At 35.4% G+C, this 18,689-nt stretch overlaps 1 protein-coding gene across 4 annotated transcripts in view; it reads right to left on the bottom strand.

Moving 5' to 3' along the window:
* Nucleotides 1-18,689, bottom strand: part of TMEM117 (transmembrane protein 117) — a 462,108-nt gene that overhangs the window by 158,055 nt on the left and 285,364 nt on the right. For all 4 annotated transcript variants that reach the window (XM_038577402.1, XM_038577406.1, XM_038577405.1 and 1 more), the window contains one exon: nucleotides 3,497-3,594. In XM_038577402.1, the coding sequence (XP_038433330.1) occupies nucleotides 3,497-3,594 (98 nt within the window). The remainder of the gene's footprint in view (nucleotides 1-3,496; nucleotides 3,595-18,689) is intronic.

Below are 18,689 nucleotides of genomic sequence, written 5' to 3'. Positions count from 1 at the left end.
AAAGCAAGTCATGTGGTCAGAGGAGACAGAAAAATGCAATCCTCTCCTATGTCTGGAAGGCAAAGAACTGGAGTATTTGTGAAGCCCTAATAAACACCAAATTTCCCAATCCCTCCTTCTGCCAATTCCTCTACTAATCACAGGAGAGTGTTTCCCTTATTTTTTTTTTTAAGCTAGGCTAGGCCTTCGGGAAATATTATTCCAAGATACTTCCCATCAAAAGACATACAAAATGTATCACAAGAGAATAAATAAAATGGGGAATAGGAGCTAACAGAAACATCATATTACTTGACTTTAATATCTTTATTTTTATGGAAGTATAGTTCATACACAGTGTTATATTAGTTTCAGGTGCATATTACTTGTTTTTTTTTATATCTATGTTTATGTGTATATTTGCTTCAGATACAAGTGAGTGGAAATGTTTTTCACAGCCCCTCTGGAAAATAAAAACAGTGTATGGAATTAACCTAGGATTTACATTCTTAGGTTTTTGTTCTATTTAATTAACAAAAGGGCTGGAAAAGTGATTTTGGAAGGAAAGTTCTATAAATATTCTTCCCTCTCTCATTTAGTATTTTTCACAGACGACAATTTAGTCTCATCCCCGGCATCAAAATCCATGTGCTATAGCAGCCTCATCTTTGCACAATTACAGAAAGAAACAGGAACCGTTTTCTTCAATGTAGGGACATCTATCACTAGGAATCAAGTAAGAGCTCAGCCCACTGCTGCAAAGGAAATAGTTTCTGACAGACATTTATGAGTTAAAGCAGCTACATGTTGGTAAAAGGTAAGTTTACCAGAACAAAATTGCATGTTGTACTGTTGAAACTGCTGCATATAATCACATTGTAACTTATGAAAGCTTCCTTTGCAAAATTTCTTCTCTAGCATAGGTTTTTCACACTCATCTCCCTTCCCTTAACTGGGACAAAACCAAAAGAAAAAAAACCCTCTTTTTGAGTGGGTAACACACAGTGTGTAAATACTATCTTTTGTTTCATTTGAAACCTTGCCAAAGATTTCTGTATGCTATCTCCTAGAGCTAAAAAAAAAAAAAACAAAAAAAAACAAATGCCCTTTATACTTGCTAAATCTCTTTTATCCAAAAAGTATGAACAAAACAGAAGATTTCATTGCTTCCCACGTAATTTCCATATTCAACTTTTTGCATCGGATTTTCCTTTTTTAAAACCATGAAAACTGTTGACAAGATAATCTAACTGTATAGAAATGGATAAAATAGGAAAAATATTTTTAGAGTAGCATTTAAATTTTCCTCCAGTTATTTTATGTTCTCCGTGATTTGAAATACTACTTTTGAAATATGACAATAAAAACTCATCTCTCAAATATATCATCTAATAATTGATAATTTTACAAAAACAATGACTACAACAGTGTGAATTTATTAACCTGAACTGCTCTCCATTCAAGAGTATTATCTATTTGCCAGTGACTAATTAAATTATTTGTATAGTATTTAAAATATGCTCTAGGTTATCAATTGGAGCTATGTTATCACATCTGTCAAAAAAAAAACCCATTTGTATAAAAGGGATGGTAATACGTAGACCTGAATATTAATGTTCACGGAAAACATACTAAGATGCTTAAGGAAAAATCCAGTATGGATTCCTCTCCTCTGAAACAGCAATTGCAATTAAGAGTAGCTAATGACAAAAATCAGAGAGGCCTTCAGATTACCATATGCATGACTCACTTTTGCAAATATTATACATGTGACCTGAGTCACTGGCCACCTTGAACATAATTAGCAGGCTGCCTTTGAAGATGCATTAAGTAATATAAAATTAATGTAAACATAGTAAATTCATATTGTTTTAAGAGAGATAGTCCATAAACTCTTTTAATATTAACATCTATCTTTTTAAAATTATGATTCCTAAAATCATAAAATTTCTACAGGGTTTAATGACTCCCCAGAATCTTGTATTCCTTTTTTAAAAAAGATTTATTTATTTATTCATGAAAGACAGACAGAAAGAGAGGCAGAAACATAGGCAGAGGGAGAAGCAGGCGCCCTCAGGGGGGCCCAATGTGGGACTAGATCCCGAATCCCAGGATCACGCCCTAAGCCAAAAGCAGATGCTCAATTTAGAGCCACCCAGGTGTCCCCAGAGTCTTGTATTGCTAATATAGCACCATTACCTAAAAAGAGACTAAGGATAATCATTTGGAAATCATTTGGAAATTTGCACACTGATGTATCCTTTGCTCTCTTAGAGGTAGGCTAGTTATAATGATGTAAAACTGGATCTCTGGAGTCAGAGACCTATGCTCACAACAATAGCGCCTACCTTATAGGATTGTTGGGATTAAGTGAGCAAATACATAGCATGTTAAATACTTAGCATGGTGCCTAGAGCAAAACATATGCTCAATAAATATTTTCTATAGCTATATCCTATATTATTTAGGGAAGCTGCATGGGTAACTTGCACACAGGAAAAAAAAATTAAAGGCTAAATGCACCATAAAAATAGGCCACACTTGACTTATAGAGACAAGGCTTAAATAAACATCCACAAAATCATATTCATTTTTACAACACTATTTGGAATCTACTTTTGTTTATCTTCTAAGAATTGAGTTCAAAATGCCATATATATCTACCAACATTTAATTACAGTGTTAAAGCCCAAAGATAGCTTAGAGTGTGTATATCATCCCATGATTTTTGTAGCCTGTGCATGAAAAAAGAAATCAACCCTCGGAATTAAATCCAAGAACAAACACATTTTTTTCTCTACCATTTCAAAGGGCAGGTGAGCAGGATAGAATTTACCCTGCACAAGGTAGCATCAATTCGAGCACTTCTGTGTGTTAGTTCACACACCCTTTCATATATCAGGCTGACTCTATAGTCGAGTGGTATCACGCAGTCAGGCAAAAGTGCCCTTCTTGATGTTTTCTGTCTAAACTTGTTCAAATACACATAAATAGTGGTGATGCTATGCGAAACAAAGTTCTATAAGACATGGAGTATTTTGTAATTGCAATGATTGGGCTAGAGAGCTAAAGGAAGTTACATAAAGAAGAAATGCCAATGAGCCAGATGTGATTTGTAAAGAGGTTCTCTCTCTGTATAACTTCTTCAAAGCAAAATTATATCCTGTCAAATATACTGGAAATTTAGAATTTACTGGAGACATTTTTATAGCAGATTTCATTGATGAAAATTATAGCTTGTTTTTGCTGAATCAAAAACCTACTTACCTCTGGTAAAATATGTATTACTGTATTAGCAAATGTATCTCTTGTAAATGTGTATAGGCAACAATGTGTAAGCAGAAAGTAATTCATAAAATAATTAGGATAATGGTTTTAATCATCTTAAATGGAAGACAGTATCCCCTGGAAATGCCTCTCAACATAGAATTCTATGCATCTAAAACAAAACTACATTCAACTCAAGTCCTTTGTGAATGATGAAAGGCAAAAATCTATAAACAAAATAATTTCCTACCAGAATAAAATGATCCTAACATTTCCTTTCTTCCAGAAAGCTCTTGCAGATTTTCCCCAATCAGGATAGGGCTTGTCCTGAAGCATCATATCAGTGACCTGAAGCAATAAAAGAAATTTATTTAGCACTTTCAGAAATCTTACATTTAGGTGTAAATATTTATATAATTTACACTTTGTCAAGAATAAAATATGTACGTATCTTAACACTAGAATATATGCAGAGACAAAATCAAGAATACATTTTCAATTAAAAATTTTAGTAGTTCATTTGACTTTATGTAACAAATGAATATATTTAAGATCACCCAACATGTCAACTACTGAGACTATGCTTTAAAACATCAGTCAAGATTACCTTATATAAGGAGACATCTTTAAGCAATTGTTAACCTCTTCATAGACACAAAACATACATAATAAATAAAATACCATAGTTTTTGCTTGTCTAAATCAGAAACTCCAAGATCCAACTATTTCTCTACATGTCTACATTTCTACCTATATCACTAGTCAAAATATTACCTTCCCTTCTCTCTTATTTTTTCTTTCAATGATGCGTGAGGGGGGCACCTGGGTGACTCAGTGGTTGAGCATCTGCTTTTGGCTCAGGGTTTGATCCCAGGGTTCTGGGATCGAGTCCCACATGGGGCTCCCTGCAGGAAGCCTGCTTCTCCCTCTGCCTGTGTCTCTGCCTCTCTCTCTGTTTGTCATAAATAATTCTTTTAGACTTAAAAAAAATGACATATGAAGTATGAGACTTGACCCATTTTTATAGAATATTTATTTTAATAGCCTAGTATTCTCATACCTCCTTGCCATTTTCAGTCCTATGTTTTCTTCTAAAAAATATTCTACTTCTCCTTCCCACTTGCACAGTCTGCCCATCTTCTGAGGCCTTGGCAAAATCACATCATCATCACACATTGTGACATCTTCACAGTCCACTCCAACTGTAGTTCTGGATCAGTCCCTCTTATGTCACTTACCACTTTCCACTTTCTATTTAACTTACTATGTACATCTGTTCTCTCTTCAGTAGGCTTCAAAATCCTTGAAGGTGAAGATTTGTCTCTATATCTCTTCCAATGTCTAAGGTTCTTTTATATAAAAGCCTTCAAGATATTCGCTTAATGAAGAAATGACAAAATGATTTTATATAAATGCGTGGTTTTATTTATTTTTCATTTTCTTTTAAGATTTTACTTATTTATTCATGAGAGACACACAGAGGTGTCTCGATCCCAGGACCCTGGGACTCGATCCCAGGACCCTGGGATTATGCCCTGAGTGGAAGGCAGATGCTCAACCACTGAGCCCATCCAGGCGTCCCTAAACACTAGTTTTTAAAAATGCATTAACAAAATAAATTGCTCATTGATCATACCCATATTAATGATTTCAGAAAATGTCCAAAGTATCATAAATAGATAACCTATTGTAAAAGCATTTATAAAAATCTGATGGGGTGGGTAATTAATTTCCTTCTTTCTTCTGATACAGGAAAAAATATTTGTATATGTGTACACACACACTCACACACACACGTTTTCCTTTTTCCAGAAAATCTGCCTTCCCTTCAAGAGAAGAATATTGTTTCATTAATTGGATTTGTATTTAATAATGTCCAAATTCAAACCAACAAGGCTAATTCAAAATTAAGAAAATGCATATAGAATGAGATATACTGAATTGAGTGAGGAAGAATTTTCATCATCCATTAATACAGACTTCTCTCTCTTGCTTTTTTTTTTAAGATTTTATTTATTCATGAGAGACACAGAGAGGCAGAGCCATAAGCAGAGGGAGAAGCAGGCTCCCTGCAGGGAGGCTAATGTGGGACTGGATCCTGGGACCCCAGGATCATGATCTGAGCCAAAGGCAGATAGATGCTCAACCACTGAGCCACCTAGGTGCCCCTCTTTATCTTGCTCTTAAGATGTTAATATTGCACTTAGGTATAGCTTCCAACAATGGCCTGGCCTGGAATTAGTGAGATTTAATCATTTATGATGAAAGACTTTTCTTCAGTGGGGAGTCCTTCTGGATCAATGACCCCTTCAATCGTCCTGGGCTTTCTGTGGAAGGCACATCAATTCTCAAGCAAGCCCATCTTATTGTGCTACCCAGCATCTAAGAAGTGCTCTCTGGAAACATTCACAGGCATGCCAGGGCTTCACAGGCTCATTTAAATTGCAATCAGAACAGAGGTTAAGGAGCCCAGTCTCCAGGAAATACTCACTCTTAATTCTTCTTTATATTCTTTCTCAAGATAATTCTTGGAATAGAACTCCCAAGTTTCTCTTGGTTGACGAGAACCAAAAGAAGTTCACTGCTCTTTACTGAGCAACACTGTAGATTTATGCCCGCTCTAACACAGGGCTTACAATAGTTTTGTGTGATGTGGCTTTGAGTCTTCAAATTCAACAAATGCCATGAATGATTTTAATACAAACTCTCAGTTAACTTCTTGAAATTATTAATGACATTGATAACTGTGAGTGCAACTAACACTAAAAATTCAAAAGGGAAAACATTGATTTCACCGGTTTTTAAAAGGAAATTTAGTTACGATTTTCTCATCTATTATTTTCTTCTTTACAACTTAAAATGACAAGTTTTTATTTTCTCCCTCTAATGCCCAAGCTTTGCATCTTCAATCAAAGAGAATTCTTATCTGTCAGAATGAACGAATCTTTATCTTGACAGAATAAAATTTGAGCATGGATCAAGTGAGTTACACTGTTACTAAAAAGTGAATGAAGGCAAAAGGAGAAAAATTTAAATTCCATATATTCTTGGGCATAAAAAGAGTTTTATATCATAGCTTCCCTTAAGGAAGGAATTGTTACTCTTCCAAACAGCAATTTCATCCACTACCCCTTTGTAACTTTCTTGAATAGCAACTCTTGTGTCAAATTTTATTTTTACAAAACCTCAAGGTTAAGTAAATAAATACTTAAGTAAATATTTCATGTTTTACCAGTTCCTTGTAAGATTTAATTAATTCTGTTCAGCAATATTTACCCTGTTCCAGAAAGAATCTACATGGTAATAAATATTTCCAAGGAACAGAATGATTACTGGGTGGATTTTATTCAATTTTCAATGTTTTCTCCAGGGCACTTTCTGGGAAATACTTATTATATTCTCTAGAAGAAGGCAATCTGCTGCTGTATGACCAATTATTACAGCAGCGTATTTTGTAAAAATGACATTCAAGGATAAAGGATTTTCTCAGGAAAATGGCAAGATGAGGCGAAAAAAAAAAAAAAACATATTTTTTCCCCCTGATGCCAGACAGCTGGTCTTTTACACCCCCAGCTCCAACTCTTTATTTTAAGTCATATCATCAGATCAATGTCAGGTCACTTGCAGCTAAATTGGCAGGAGCAGAGACAGTCATTAAAGGGATGCATTCAATAAAGAAAAATCCAATTACCTTCTGCATTAGAGAAATCAAATTCATTTCTGGTGTTGGTCAAGGACAGTCTTTGTGGGAAAAGATGCAGGAAAGGCAAGACTGAAGACCATGCACAAAGGTTGCTGTGTAGCATAAATACAATACGAAACTTGTTGATGCTTCTCCCACAGGAAGATAATTAGAATTTGAAATCCCAGGTCTTTCTTTCTAAGCTGGGAGGAATCTGTTTTAACTCTTTGAATATCACAATCCTTGCCTTTGCCTTCATCCCTATGAGGTCTCTGTGCAAACTCAGAACTTCATTATAGCCCTTATCACATTATGCCTTGTCAGGTAATCTTTCACAGAATAGAAACTATTTTAGGGCATGGGTATTGTGTAATCTGAGTGAGAACATGAATGTTGAGGTTTAAAAGTCAGTAAGTGATTGTAAAAGCAATTTATCTCTACATAAATCTAACTGGAAACTTTGCTTCCCTACGAGTGGAACCGATACGACATGAGGGTAAAAATGGTAGCACAAAGACAGCAGTGACAACAGTAATATCTTACATTTTCTATAGAACTTCATGGAGTACAAAGCTCCTAGAGGTACTTTTCTTAACAACTATCATGGGAACTTTATAAAGTGAGTCATTATTTTCATCTGTCCACCAAGGGAGAAAGAGAAATCAATGAGACAAAATAACCCATCCGGGTCACACACCTAACGCACTGTTCTGTGCACCAGTTCTGGAACTAGCCTTCCTGGCTGACTTCCGAGTTGTGTCTCTTACTAAGTTTTTGATTTGGGACAAATTAATCAACCTCTCTGTCCCTCAGTTTCATCATATGGACACACTAGATATTAGTAGATGTTGTAAGAATTATTGATGTTTTGTTGTCATCCGGGAGTCCACGTAAACCTTTTGCTTCATGTGACTGTGTTAAATAATTGGATTTAGAGTCAAAGGGCTTGAAAGCAGTCTCATCTCTTCCATAAAGACAAGACTATCGTATGTTGAATTATTAGAAACTGATAAAGATATAGCATGGTGTTAAAATATGTTCCAGACTAAAATTGCTGTGAAAAATCAAACCTACTGCCAAAGGTGGCAATAATCCGAGATGGTTTTATAGAGGATTCATGTAATGTAAATGAGCACTGATTTGCATCCTGTATCATCCTCCAGTTTTACCCATTTTGTTTTCTTAGCCTAATTATAAACTACTCACCAACAGGTACTACACACTGTATCTATAGTCTTCTTTGATATAGTTTAATGTTAAGCATGCGATATTAGTGAAAAATACTGATTTAGTAGAGAGAAAAGGTCATAATGTAATAACAACTATGGCTACATAGGGCCACTCGAGATTGTTATTATGTAGCAGAGTATCACTTAAGAGAAATAAGTGCTACTCTCTTAATACACAAGCAAAGGCATTAAGGTTATTAATGAGCAAACATACATAATTAATTTTGCGTGTTATTTTGCAACTTCTTTCTATTTAACAGTGTATCTTGAACATCATCATATACCAGTACATATATAGCTATTTACATAGTTTCTTCTTAAGCAAGGTTTCAACAGAGCCAGAGTTAGTCTCTGGAAAATTCTTCTAAATCTTTCAGGTCATGTATGCAAGAAGATTGATAGAAGTTTTCTCAAATTTTAAGGGAACCCTGAATTTTTTGATAAAATTGCAAGTAAGTTTTTTTTAAGATTTTATTTACTGGGGGATCCCTGGGTGGCGCAGCGGTTTGGCGCCTGCCTTTGGCCCAGGGCGCGATCCTGGAGACCCGGGATCGAATCCCACGTCGGGCTCCCGGTGCATGGAGCCTGCTTCTTCCTCTGCCTGTGTCTCTGCCTCTCTCTCTCTCTCTCTCTCTGTGACTATCATAAATAAATAAAATTAAAAAAAAAAAGATTTTATTTATTTATTCATGAGAGACAGAGAGAGAGAGAGAGATGCAGAGACACAGACAGAGAGAGAAGCAGACTCCATGCAGGGAGCCTAAAATGGGACCTGATCCCAGGCCTCCAGAATCATGCCCTGGGCCAAAGGTGGCGCTAAACTGCTGAGCCACCCAGGCTGCACAAAAAATTGCAAGTAAGTTTTAAAGATGAAAGAAACCCTTTTAGACTATCATTAATAAAAAAAATAAATTTTAATTTGAAATAAATAATTTCTTCTTTTGCCATATATTTACTATGTGCATTCCACTGAAATGTTCCTATGTTGTTCTAATTATTATTTTTATAACTAAACTTCATTTAACATATGTATTATTTATTCAGATTTTTATTTACTCCCCAGTATGAGCATTGGCCAAATTATCTAATTTTTACTTCTTCTCCCTCTGCTTTCTTTCCTTCTATCATCTTATTATACTTAACATTATTTTACCCATTAACTTTTTGACTCTTTGAATATCTCATATCCCTATTTTATTCATCATCTTTAAATGGTATCTTCCTCCCTCATCTATAAAAGATGAGAAAATCAAAATACTATACTTTCTTACACTATACATCATTACTGTGCTGTTTAGGTCTGGGAGTACTCATATTCTGATTCATAATCAGAAACAATGCATTTCTTTTAACTCTAGTCCTACAAAACTCAGAGATCTTTTCTGTACTTCTGCTGGAGTTTTTCCACTACTTCTAATGCTTGCACTTTGTTCTACAACATATTCTTCAGGAAGCATCATGATAACAATGTAGCTTCCAATCAATTGTTTAATTTCTTTATACTTGACTAATAATGAGGCTGAATGCAAAATTACTGAATCACTCTTTTTTTAACCTTAGAATCAAAGAATTCATACTGTTGAGCAATGCCATGGAGAAATCTGAAAAAAAAAAACTGAAAACTGGATTTTCCCCCATATTTATAGGTGAACTGGTTTTCATTGTTTAGATGCCCAAAGTTTTCTTTTTTCTATTTTGAGTATAATAATTTTGCTGTTTAAAGATTGTTGTCTGTCACTTTTCCAGGTACAATTGGTCTTCTCAGTCTAAAGATTCAAGTCTCTACTCTCTTAAATCTTTTGAGAATCCTTAACTACTCTTTTTCTTTTCCATTATTTCAGTTCTATTCTTTAGACAAACAATTTTGTAGATCCTGGTTTTCTCTGTCTTCCTTTTCTAACTTTTCTTTCTTTTCTTTTCTTTTTCCTTTTCTAACTTATCATTCCATTCACTCAATCATGTCCCTTACCACGATTTTGGGTGTGTTGATTAATGTTTGTGGAGAATCCAATTTGATCTTTATTTCTCTAATTTTCTTTCTTCTGCATTTCTTTCCTCAGCCTACCATCCCATTTCATCTTCTATTGTCTCAAAGCAAAATTCTTGCATCATTGCTTTGAAAACTTATATAGACAATGACTTCACGAATTTTTTTTAAATTCACTGGGCTTTTTAAAAGCACAATTTTCCTCTGATTCAGTTTGTGTGTGTGTGTGTGTGTGTGTGTGTGTGTGTGTGTGTGTGTGAAGGGTTCTTCACCTGCTACAGGACTTAATTGTTATTTTCTTCCTCTGTTATTCTTAGAGACAAAATGCTCATGCTGTTTCCTTTGGAACTGACTGCCAACTGAATGAGTTTTTTCTGGACTAGCATTCTGCAAGAGGCTCCTGTTGAGTGTTGGGGGTGGGGGAAGGGGAGGAGGCAGGGCCCAATCTCAATCATCACAATCATCACTTCCCCTCCCTATTGCTCCAGGCCTCTCAGGGAGTACCACCTGCCTTGGAGAACTGTCCTTTGCCAACTTTGCCTGAGATCAGTAGTCACCGTATCTCCTCTTAGCATTGTCTTGAAACTTGGTTGACAGTCACTACATTTGGCAATCCTTAATCACAGATTGTGCTTCAGAGTTAAAGATACGATTTACTCTTATTTAAGATAAAGTTAGCATCTCTGATTCTCGTACTCCATGTTCTTTTGTTTGGTTGCCAAAATCTTCCTACTTTAAAATGAAAATTCTATATTGCTATTTAAAGTGGTTATTAAATGGCTTATTATGTGACACATATTTTTGGCAATTTTGAAGCCATATTGTTAAAAATAATTACTGCATCTGTGATATTCTTCTCTTTTTTAAAAATAGTACCTATCAGATGACCTATTAACATTCAAAATCACTTTGTAATTAACCTTGTTTTGGATTGCCTTTCCCAAATACAACTTTGTTAAAAATAAAATAATTAAACATAGTATGAGATTTGCAGGAATTTGAACATAAGGCAGTTTCAGATTTTCTGAGAGAGGATTTTGAAGAAAAGCTTTGCTTTATATTCAGCATATGTCATAATATAAAATTTTAATTAGGTTATCTGGCTACCCATATTTATTATGTAAGTGAAATGTGAAAAGTATTTAGCCAATGGAATGCTAAGCATGCTGTAAGGTCATTTAGTAGGTAGAATTTTCATCTCTCAAGAATAACAGTCATAATCGTTTTCCAATTTGATGTTGTCTCTTATCTCATGAAAATTACAGCAAAATATGCCATCAGCAACAGATGATTTATATGGATTTCTATAATTACTTTTTAAATCTTGGATAAAGGTCCTTGTATAATTGTTATCATGATCAAGACATTTTTATTTTTTAGCTCCTTGTCCACTTAAGAAAGTTAATCAAGACTATTAGTGACACACGGCCCCTCACTGCAATATTCTTTCCCTGGTTTTGTTGACGTTACTTTTATTTGAATTTCATTGAGACACATACAAGTACATGCCAGAAAAATTATTTAGATAGATTTATTAGGCGGTACATGGCACTTACTAAGTACAAATAGGCAATTAATACCAAGTTTTCAATACCAAGCAAATCCATATTTTGACATATGCTTTGAAATTCCCTAGGGTAGTTCATTCAGGGTAGAAAGTTACAAATTTCTTTTAATTTGTAAGAGCAGACTTAATGTTTGAAGACTTTTGCTTCCCCAAAGAATTATGGTTCAAAATGTATTCATTTACCAATAGCCAAAGCCAACATCAAAATGAGTACATTTTTACATACTCACTCTAAAAGGAGAGACTGTTTATCATTATGAAGAACATGAGCACTGACAGAGAATTATGAGCCACACGTCACAACCAATGATGCAAGAAACTGTCAGCACTTAAACTGGGGAGGAGGAGAAGCTGGTGAGCAGGGCTCCATGTTATTTCTTTCAAGTGTTTATTTTACTTCTTTGCTTCTAAGCAGATTAATAAAAAGTCCTTAACCACACTACAGCTGTATATCCCAAATTTCTCCCAAAATTTTCATAACTTCTAATGCAAATATGTTCTATCACCAAACAGCAGTGCAAAAGGCTTGCTAGAATTGAGGAATTGAGAAATTCCTAAGAGATTGTGTGAAAGAAACTTCACTATATTCATGAAACTCTAGCTCCATGTATCGATGGCTGATTTTATATAAAGACAAAGGCTGATACTGTATAAATTCTTCACATAAAATAGGAAGAAAGTAAAGATCCCGGTATTAGTAATTATATCCTGAACATAAAGTGAGATTCCTTTTTTAAGGATTTTTTTAATTAATTAATTAATTTATTTATTTATTTATTTATTTATTTATTTATCTGAGAGAGAACAAGCATGAGCTGGGAGGGAGGAGCAGAGGAAGAAGCAGACTCTCTGAGTTGGGAGCCTGATGCAGGGCTCAATCCCAGGACCCTGAGATCATGACCTAAGCCAAAGGCAGGTGCTCAACCGACTGAGCCACCCAGGTGCCCCATGATGTGAGATTCTATAAAATGCAAAAGATCTAGCTGAATTAACCCTGCTAATTCACTCATTCCCCAGAGTATAAGCTCCATGATTACAGGCATCTTGTCCATTTTGTTCACACTCTGTCCCCATCACTTAGCATTATATCTAACATACTGCAAGCTCTGAGTAAACATTTACTGAATGGGTGGATAAATGAAAGGATAAATGGATGAATGAATGAACAAAAAGGAAATCAAGAGGAACACAGAATACAGAACAGACCAGTGCAGAGGCTAGGATAAATAGCATACTCCAAGTAGTTCTTTCCTCATTCTGCATTTAAAGCTTCTCCAGCAATTAGTGGTGATGATGATGCTAACAGATATGGTGGTAGTAGTGGTGATAGGAATAGTAGTAGGAGGAGGAATACATGAATGGTAGAGTATCCCTTTTCCTCCCGACCCCATCCCTTCATTGCCTGGAAAGGTAGGAAGACAAAGGACACGTGAGTTAAGATTCTAAAAAGAGGCAGGGATGATCTTTGTCAACTCATGCAAGAATGAAGACATCAAATATGATTTCAAACAAGAGGGATATTAAACCTAAGATGCATACTTACTCACGTTGTCCATGTGGACAATATATCTGGTTTATTGCAAATGTATTTAAAGATGAACCAAGTAAGGACATATATGAATCACATATTTTAAAGACTGGAAAGTAGTACATGTCCATATGTCTTATTTTTGGTGTTGAACAACTCTGGGGGAGGATGGCGTATGGCAGCCTCGGGAGTTGGACAGTGCCCAGCCTGTGAACCCTTATGTGTTGGTACCTTTGCATCCCTTGGAGCATAACATTATTTTCTTATCCTCGGTCTTGGGTCAGTTTATGTAAAAACAAATCTAAATTTCATTTCTTTAACACTAGGGAGATACTGCGCTGTAGAGGACAATGCATGTAGTTTGTTCCCTTTTGGTGGCTCCCAGCCCCCAACTCACACACCATACCACCTACACAGGCATGCATACACAATCAGTCTTACACAACAGTGTTTCCCACTGAGACAAAGAAAGACCCAAGGTCCAACCAGAAAGGATTATACATGCTCAGTAAGGAACATTAGCTGAGTATACAATTAGGTAAATGGAAAGCATGGTGGAACGTTTTCTATATTACCTAGATATGCCTTGAATGAAGTGCCACAAGAAGTGCCTGAAAATCACTGGCAAACATCTAGTGGTGAACATTAAACCTAGAATGTATTCTACAGCTTTTTAGAAGCACAAGCAGGGTTTCATAAAGCATGAATATTAATGCACCTGCTTATTATCTCCAATGATAGCCTGTTCTGCTTTTGTGATGTATTGCACCTTATTGCTGGATCCCTACTGATTTACAATGAGTCATGGACTGTTTTATTATTAAGTAAGGAAATTGGGCATGTCTCAGAATACAGAAGCATTTAGAAAAAGATACCTAAATCACCTGAATACAGAAATATACACAATCAAAAAGTACCTTACCAGGCAAGGTCTGCAGAGTTTCATATACTGTGTTAACAAATGAGAAATAACTACGACATACCCCAGTACAATTTGCTTTCCACCACATTGAATTATAATTTAGAATAAATAGAAAGCATAAGATTACTGATTTTGCTGAGCAAAAAGCCAGCAGAAAAATATTTATACCACCTTCTGACATGCTATTCTTTATGGGTAGCCAAATTACCAAATGACAGTTGCCCAGTGTTACACTGCTGAGCATTTATTTTTTGGTTTTTGGCTTGAAAGAATGAGTAGTTTTCAGCATGCATATCTTCTCTGTCTTGCTAAGATAAATAAGTAATTATTATTAGAGAAATTAATTATAAGACTGTACCATAATATGAAGGCTTTGTGAACATATATATGAATGGAGAACCAATAGAGAGATACATAAAGGGTGCTTTTAGAAATGTGATTAAAAGATCTATTGGAACCAAGGAGCCTTTGGAACACAGAAAGAGCAAACATCTCCTCAAAAGGAAACTCAATCTCATTTTAAGGATCCCAGCATTTCAGTTTTCTGGATGAAATGCCTAATATATATCCTTGTCTTACTGATAGTCAAAAGAGTTGGCTCAGTCTCCCAGACCCAGCATCACTAATAGTGTAGCCTACCATACTTCTCACATAATACCAATTCTCAAAATATTTCAGACAACGCTACAAGGTAACAAGTACAAAGCTATACAGGCTGGTGGAATGAAAAGAAGTTCGACTGGGTTGCCATTCCTACTGTTAATAAGTCCAAGAAAAGGCTGATAGTCAACCATCTGACATAACCACCTGTGTTCTGTTTTCAGAATTTGAGAGATTATAAGTAAGGCAACCACCAAGTAACGTGGTTTGTAAGTTTAAGCAAGCATTACTCTATGTTCTACTTTTGCCTGAAGACAGATATAATTATACTGTTATGTGCTGAATATTTGGGGAACATAATAACAAGCTTAGAAATTTGAAAGCAATAACCTGAATGTGTATCTTTGCAATAAGAAATTCTACTTATCAGCATTCGGTGTCTAAAAATAAAACTTCATATTTTCATTTAAATACTTTAAGTAAAATATTGATTTTAGGGCACGTGCTTAAAATATAAACCTAGTGTATTTTAATCAAACTTTTCTGTTGTTTTGTCAATATATCAGAGGTAGCTACATATTAATAATTGAAGTTATTAAAAATGTTATATATATATATCAAAGGGTACATAACATATATGTAAGGAATAAAGAAGAAAAATAAATTGTAGAGCATGTTTCCACTACCTACTTAGGATAAAAAGTAGAACAAAAGCAAAGTCTTTTAAGATCTCTGTTACTTGTCTGCGGTCAAATTACCCTAGAAGAGGTAACCACAATTCTAAATCTTGTATTTAGAATTACCATTCCATTGTTTCTTTCTGGTTACATCTGGATGTAACCATAAGTATAATAAAATATTGATTAGTTATATGTGTATTGTGTATAAACATACAAATACAGGGACGCCTGGGTGGCTCAGTGGTTGAGCGCCTGCCTTCAGCTCAGGGTGTGATCCTAGGATCCAGGGATCGAGTCCCAGATGGAATCTCCTTCTCCCTCTGCCTAGGTCTCTGCATCTATATCTCTCATGAATATATAAACAAAATCTTTTTTAAAAAAACATAAAAATACAGTATGCTTTTGCTTATTATTTTTCTGAGCTTTATCTAGAGTGAAGCGTTTAGTTATATCTTTGATCTCCATTGTATATCTAGTGATAATTTTTTCATTTTTCTTATGATTTATTTGTAACTTTTATCTTTTAATTTTGATTAATCTTATAAAATTTTGTCAATTTTACTAGGTTTCTCAAATTTCTAAAATATTTTAAACCTTTCTATAGCAATTACTTTCTGCTATCTTTACCTTCTTCCTTCTGCACTTTGATGGATTCTCCTGGGGCTTTTCTCCCCTAAGTTCTTAATGCTGAATGCTTACCTCATTCATTTTCAATGCTTGTTTTTTAACATAAACATTATGGTGGTGGGTTTATTAAATATCAAATTCTGTCAATTTATCCTTTATAAATTTTGAAGGTTTATTACAGGGTGCATATAAGTTTAAAATTGTTAGACACCTTCCTGATGAAGTGATTTTTTTCATTATAATATATTAACTCTCTTTAACTCTAAAAGTGTTTTATTTCCCCTGCCCTCCACAAAGTCTAATTTGCTTCAAAGTCTCTTTTGTTTTGGGTTGTATTTCCCTAGCATATGTTTTCCATTTTTTTTTAAGATTTTATTTATTTATTCATGAGAGACACAGAGAGAGAGAGAGAGAGGCAGAGACACAGGCAGAGGGAGAAGCAGGCTCCATGCCCGGAGCAGGACATGGGACTCGATCCTGGGTCTCTAGGATCACACCTCAGGCCACAGGCAGCACTAAACCACCAGGGTTGCCCTTCCATTCTTTTAGTTTTAAGTTTTTTCTTTCTTTAGGTTTTGGGCATGACTCCTGAAAGCAGCATGTGGTAAGCAGAACTCAAAAAATGATCCTCCATGGTCCTTGCCCTGGTGTAATTCCTCCCTTTTTAGATCTGGGTGGAACCTGTGACTGTGATGCACTACACTCCCTTAGTTATGTTATATGGCAAAAAGAATATTACTGACCAAATTTGATCACGTAGACTGTTTAACAGTAACAGAAAAAATCAGACAGATTTGAAGCTTGAAGGATATTTGTTGCAAGAGGGGGTCTCTTCTGGGATGGAAGGGGCCATTTGGGGGGATTTGAGAGTTGCCAGGGTAAGGGAATAGTGACCTCAGTCCTAACAAACAAAAGGAACTGAATTCTGTCAACAAGCTGAATGAGCTTGGAAGTGTCTAACCCAGACCCTCCCCATATCAGAGCTAATATGGCCAATACTTTGATTTCAGACTTATGAGATCCTAAGCAGAGAACCCAGTGCAGCTCACCCAGACTTCTGACTTCAGTGGGTCTTATTAACTTGTCAAGACAGCAATAGAAAACTAATACAAAGCATAGCGATGGAATTGGGAGTTTGTTTTTTTTAAGATTTTATTTTTATTTATTCATGAGAAACAGAGAGAGAGGCAGAGACATAGGCAGAGGGAGAAGCAGGCTCCCTGTGGGGGAGCCCCATGTGGGACTTGATCCCAGGACCCCTAGATCAGGGTCTGAGTCAAGGCAGATGCTCAACCACCAAGCCGCCCAGGCATCCCAAGATGGAATTGTTTTAAGTTAATTTCTCCATCTTTGTCCCTTGACAAGAAGGTTACAATAATTCTGCTTGCCAAAATAACATATTTCTACTACTTCCTTTTATATCTTTTTTTGCAGAAACTTTTCTTTTTTCTTTCAATTTTGCCTTCTTTCATATGGATTGACTTTTTATTTGCCTTTCATTCTTTCATTCTTTTCTTGTTTTGGATGCTAAAATCTTCATTTCTATTCACTAGGAAATTGCCTTAGGAATTTTCCTCTGCATATGGAAATTAGTAAAATCTATTGACCTAATCCCACTACTCTACTCCCAAACAATTCAAAAAAACTCTGAGTGACTGAACTCTGATCAACCCTTCCCAACTGGGATCCCTGGGTGGCGCAGCGGTTTGGTGCCTGCCTTTGGCCCAGGGCGCGATCCTGGAGACCCGGGATCGAATCCCACGTCAGGCTCTCGGTGCATGGAGCCTGCTTCTCCCTCTGCCTGTGTCTCTGCGCCTCTCTCTCTCTCTCTCTCTGTGACTATCATAAATAAATAAAAAAATTAAAAAAAAAAAAACCCTTCCCAACTTGTATGCACATTTTTCCAGGATTTTAGTTCCATCTGGCTTTTATTAACACTTGCTATTTTATAACAAAGAAGTCATAATGGTTACTATTTCATACAGTTAATTTTTGCTTATATTTAAAAACACATGAAACATTTTTGTTCAAAACTGCTCCTTGAATATCAGATTGCCTTTTTAGAATCACTTATTTTTTTATTTTTTATTTTTCTGTAATGCTGCCACGAGAAGTTTCTTCAGTGAGGGTCTGTTAGGGATAAAGCTTCTTTTACTTTTCAGAAAATTGCTACTTGGTTCTTATCATTGCAAAAGAGATTTCATGGGGTATACTATTACAAGATAATTTTCTTTTAGAGCATGGAAGATATTATTCTCCTGGCCTCCATTGTTACTAGTTAAAAATGAACTGTCATCTGTTTTGTTCTCTTGTTACCTTTAAATTGATTTTTCCTTTGATAATATGTAGTTTCACCTCATTTGTCTAGGTATGATTTTTTTCCTGTTCTGAATTTATTGTGACTTTGGAAGATGAAGATTCATGCATTTCAACAGTTAGGGAAGATTCTAAGCCTTTTTCCCCCCCTTCAAATATTGCCTCTCTCCCATCCTATTTTCACTGTCTGGAATTCTGATGAGATGAACAGTAGAAACTCTCGCTTCATATCTCTTACCTTCTTTTAGTTATTTTCTCTTTCCTCCTACATCATTTTAGGAAAACGTATTTCAGGTGTATTTTAG

The sequence above is a fragment of the Canis lupus genome, chromosome 27 (genome assembly GCF_011100685.1).
Source record: "Canis lupus familiaris isolate Mischka breed German Shepherd chromosome 27, alternate assembly UU_Cfam_GSD_1.0, whole genome shotgun sequence".
Classification (NCBI taxonomy): Eukaryota; Metazoa; Chordata; class Mammalia; order Carnivora; family Canidae; genus Canis; species Canis lupus.
This window is presented reverse-complemented; position numbering and strand designations above follow the sequence as displayed.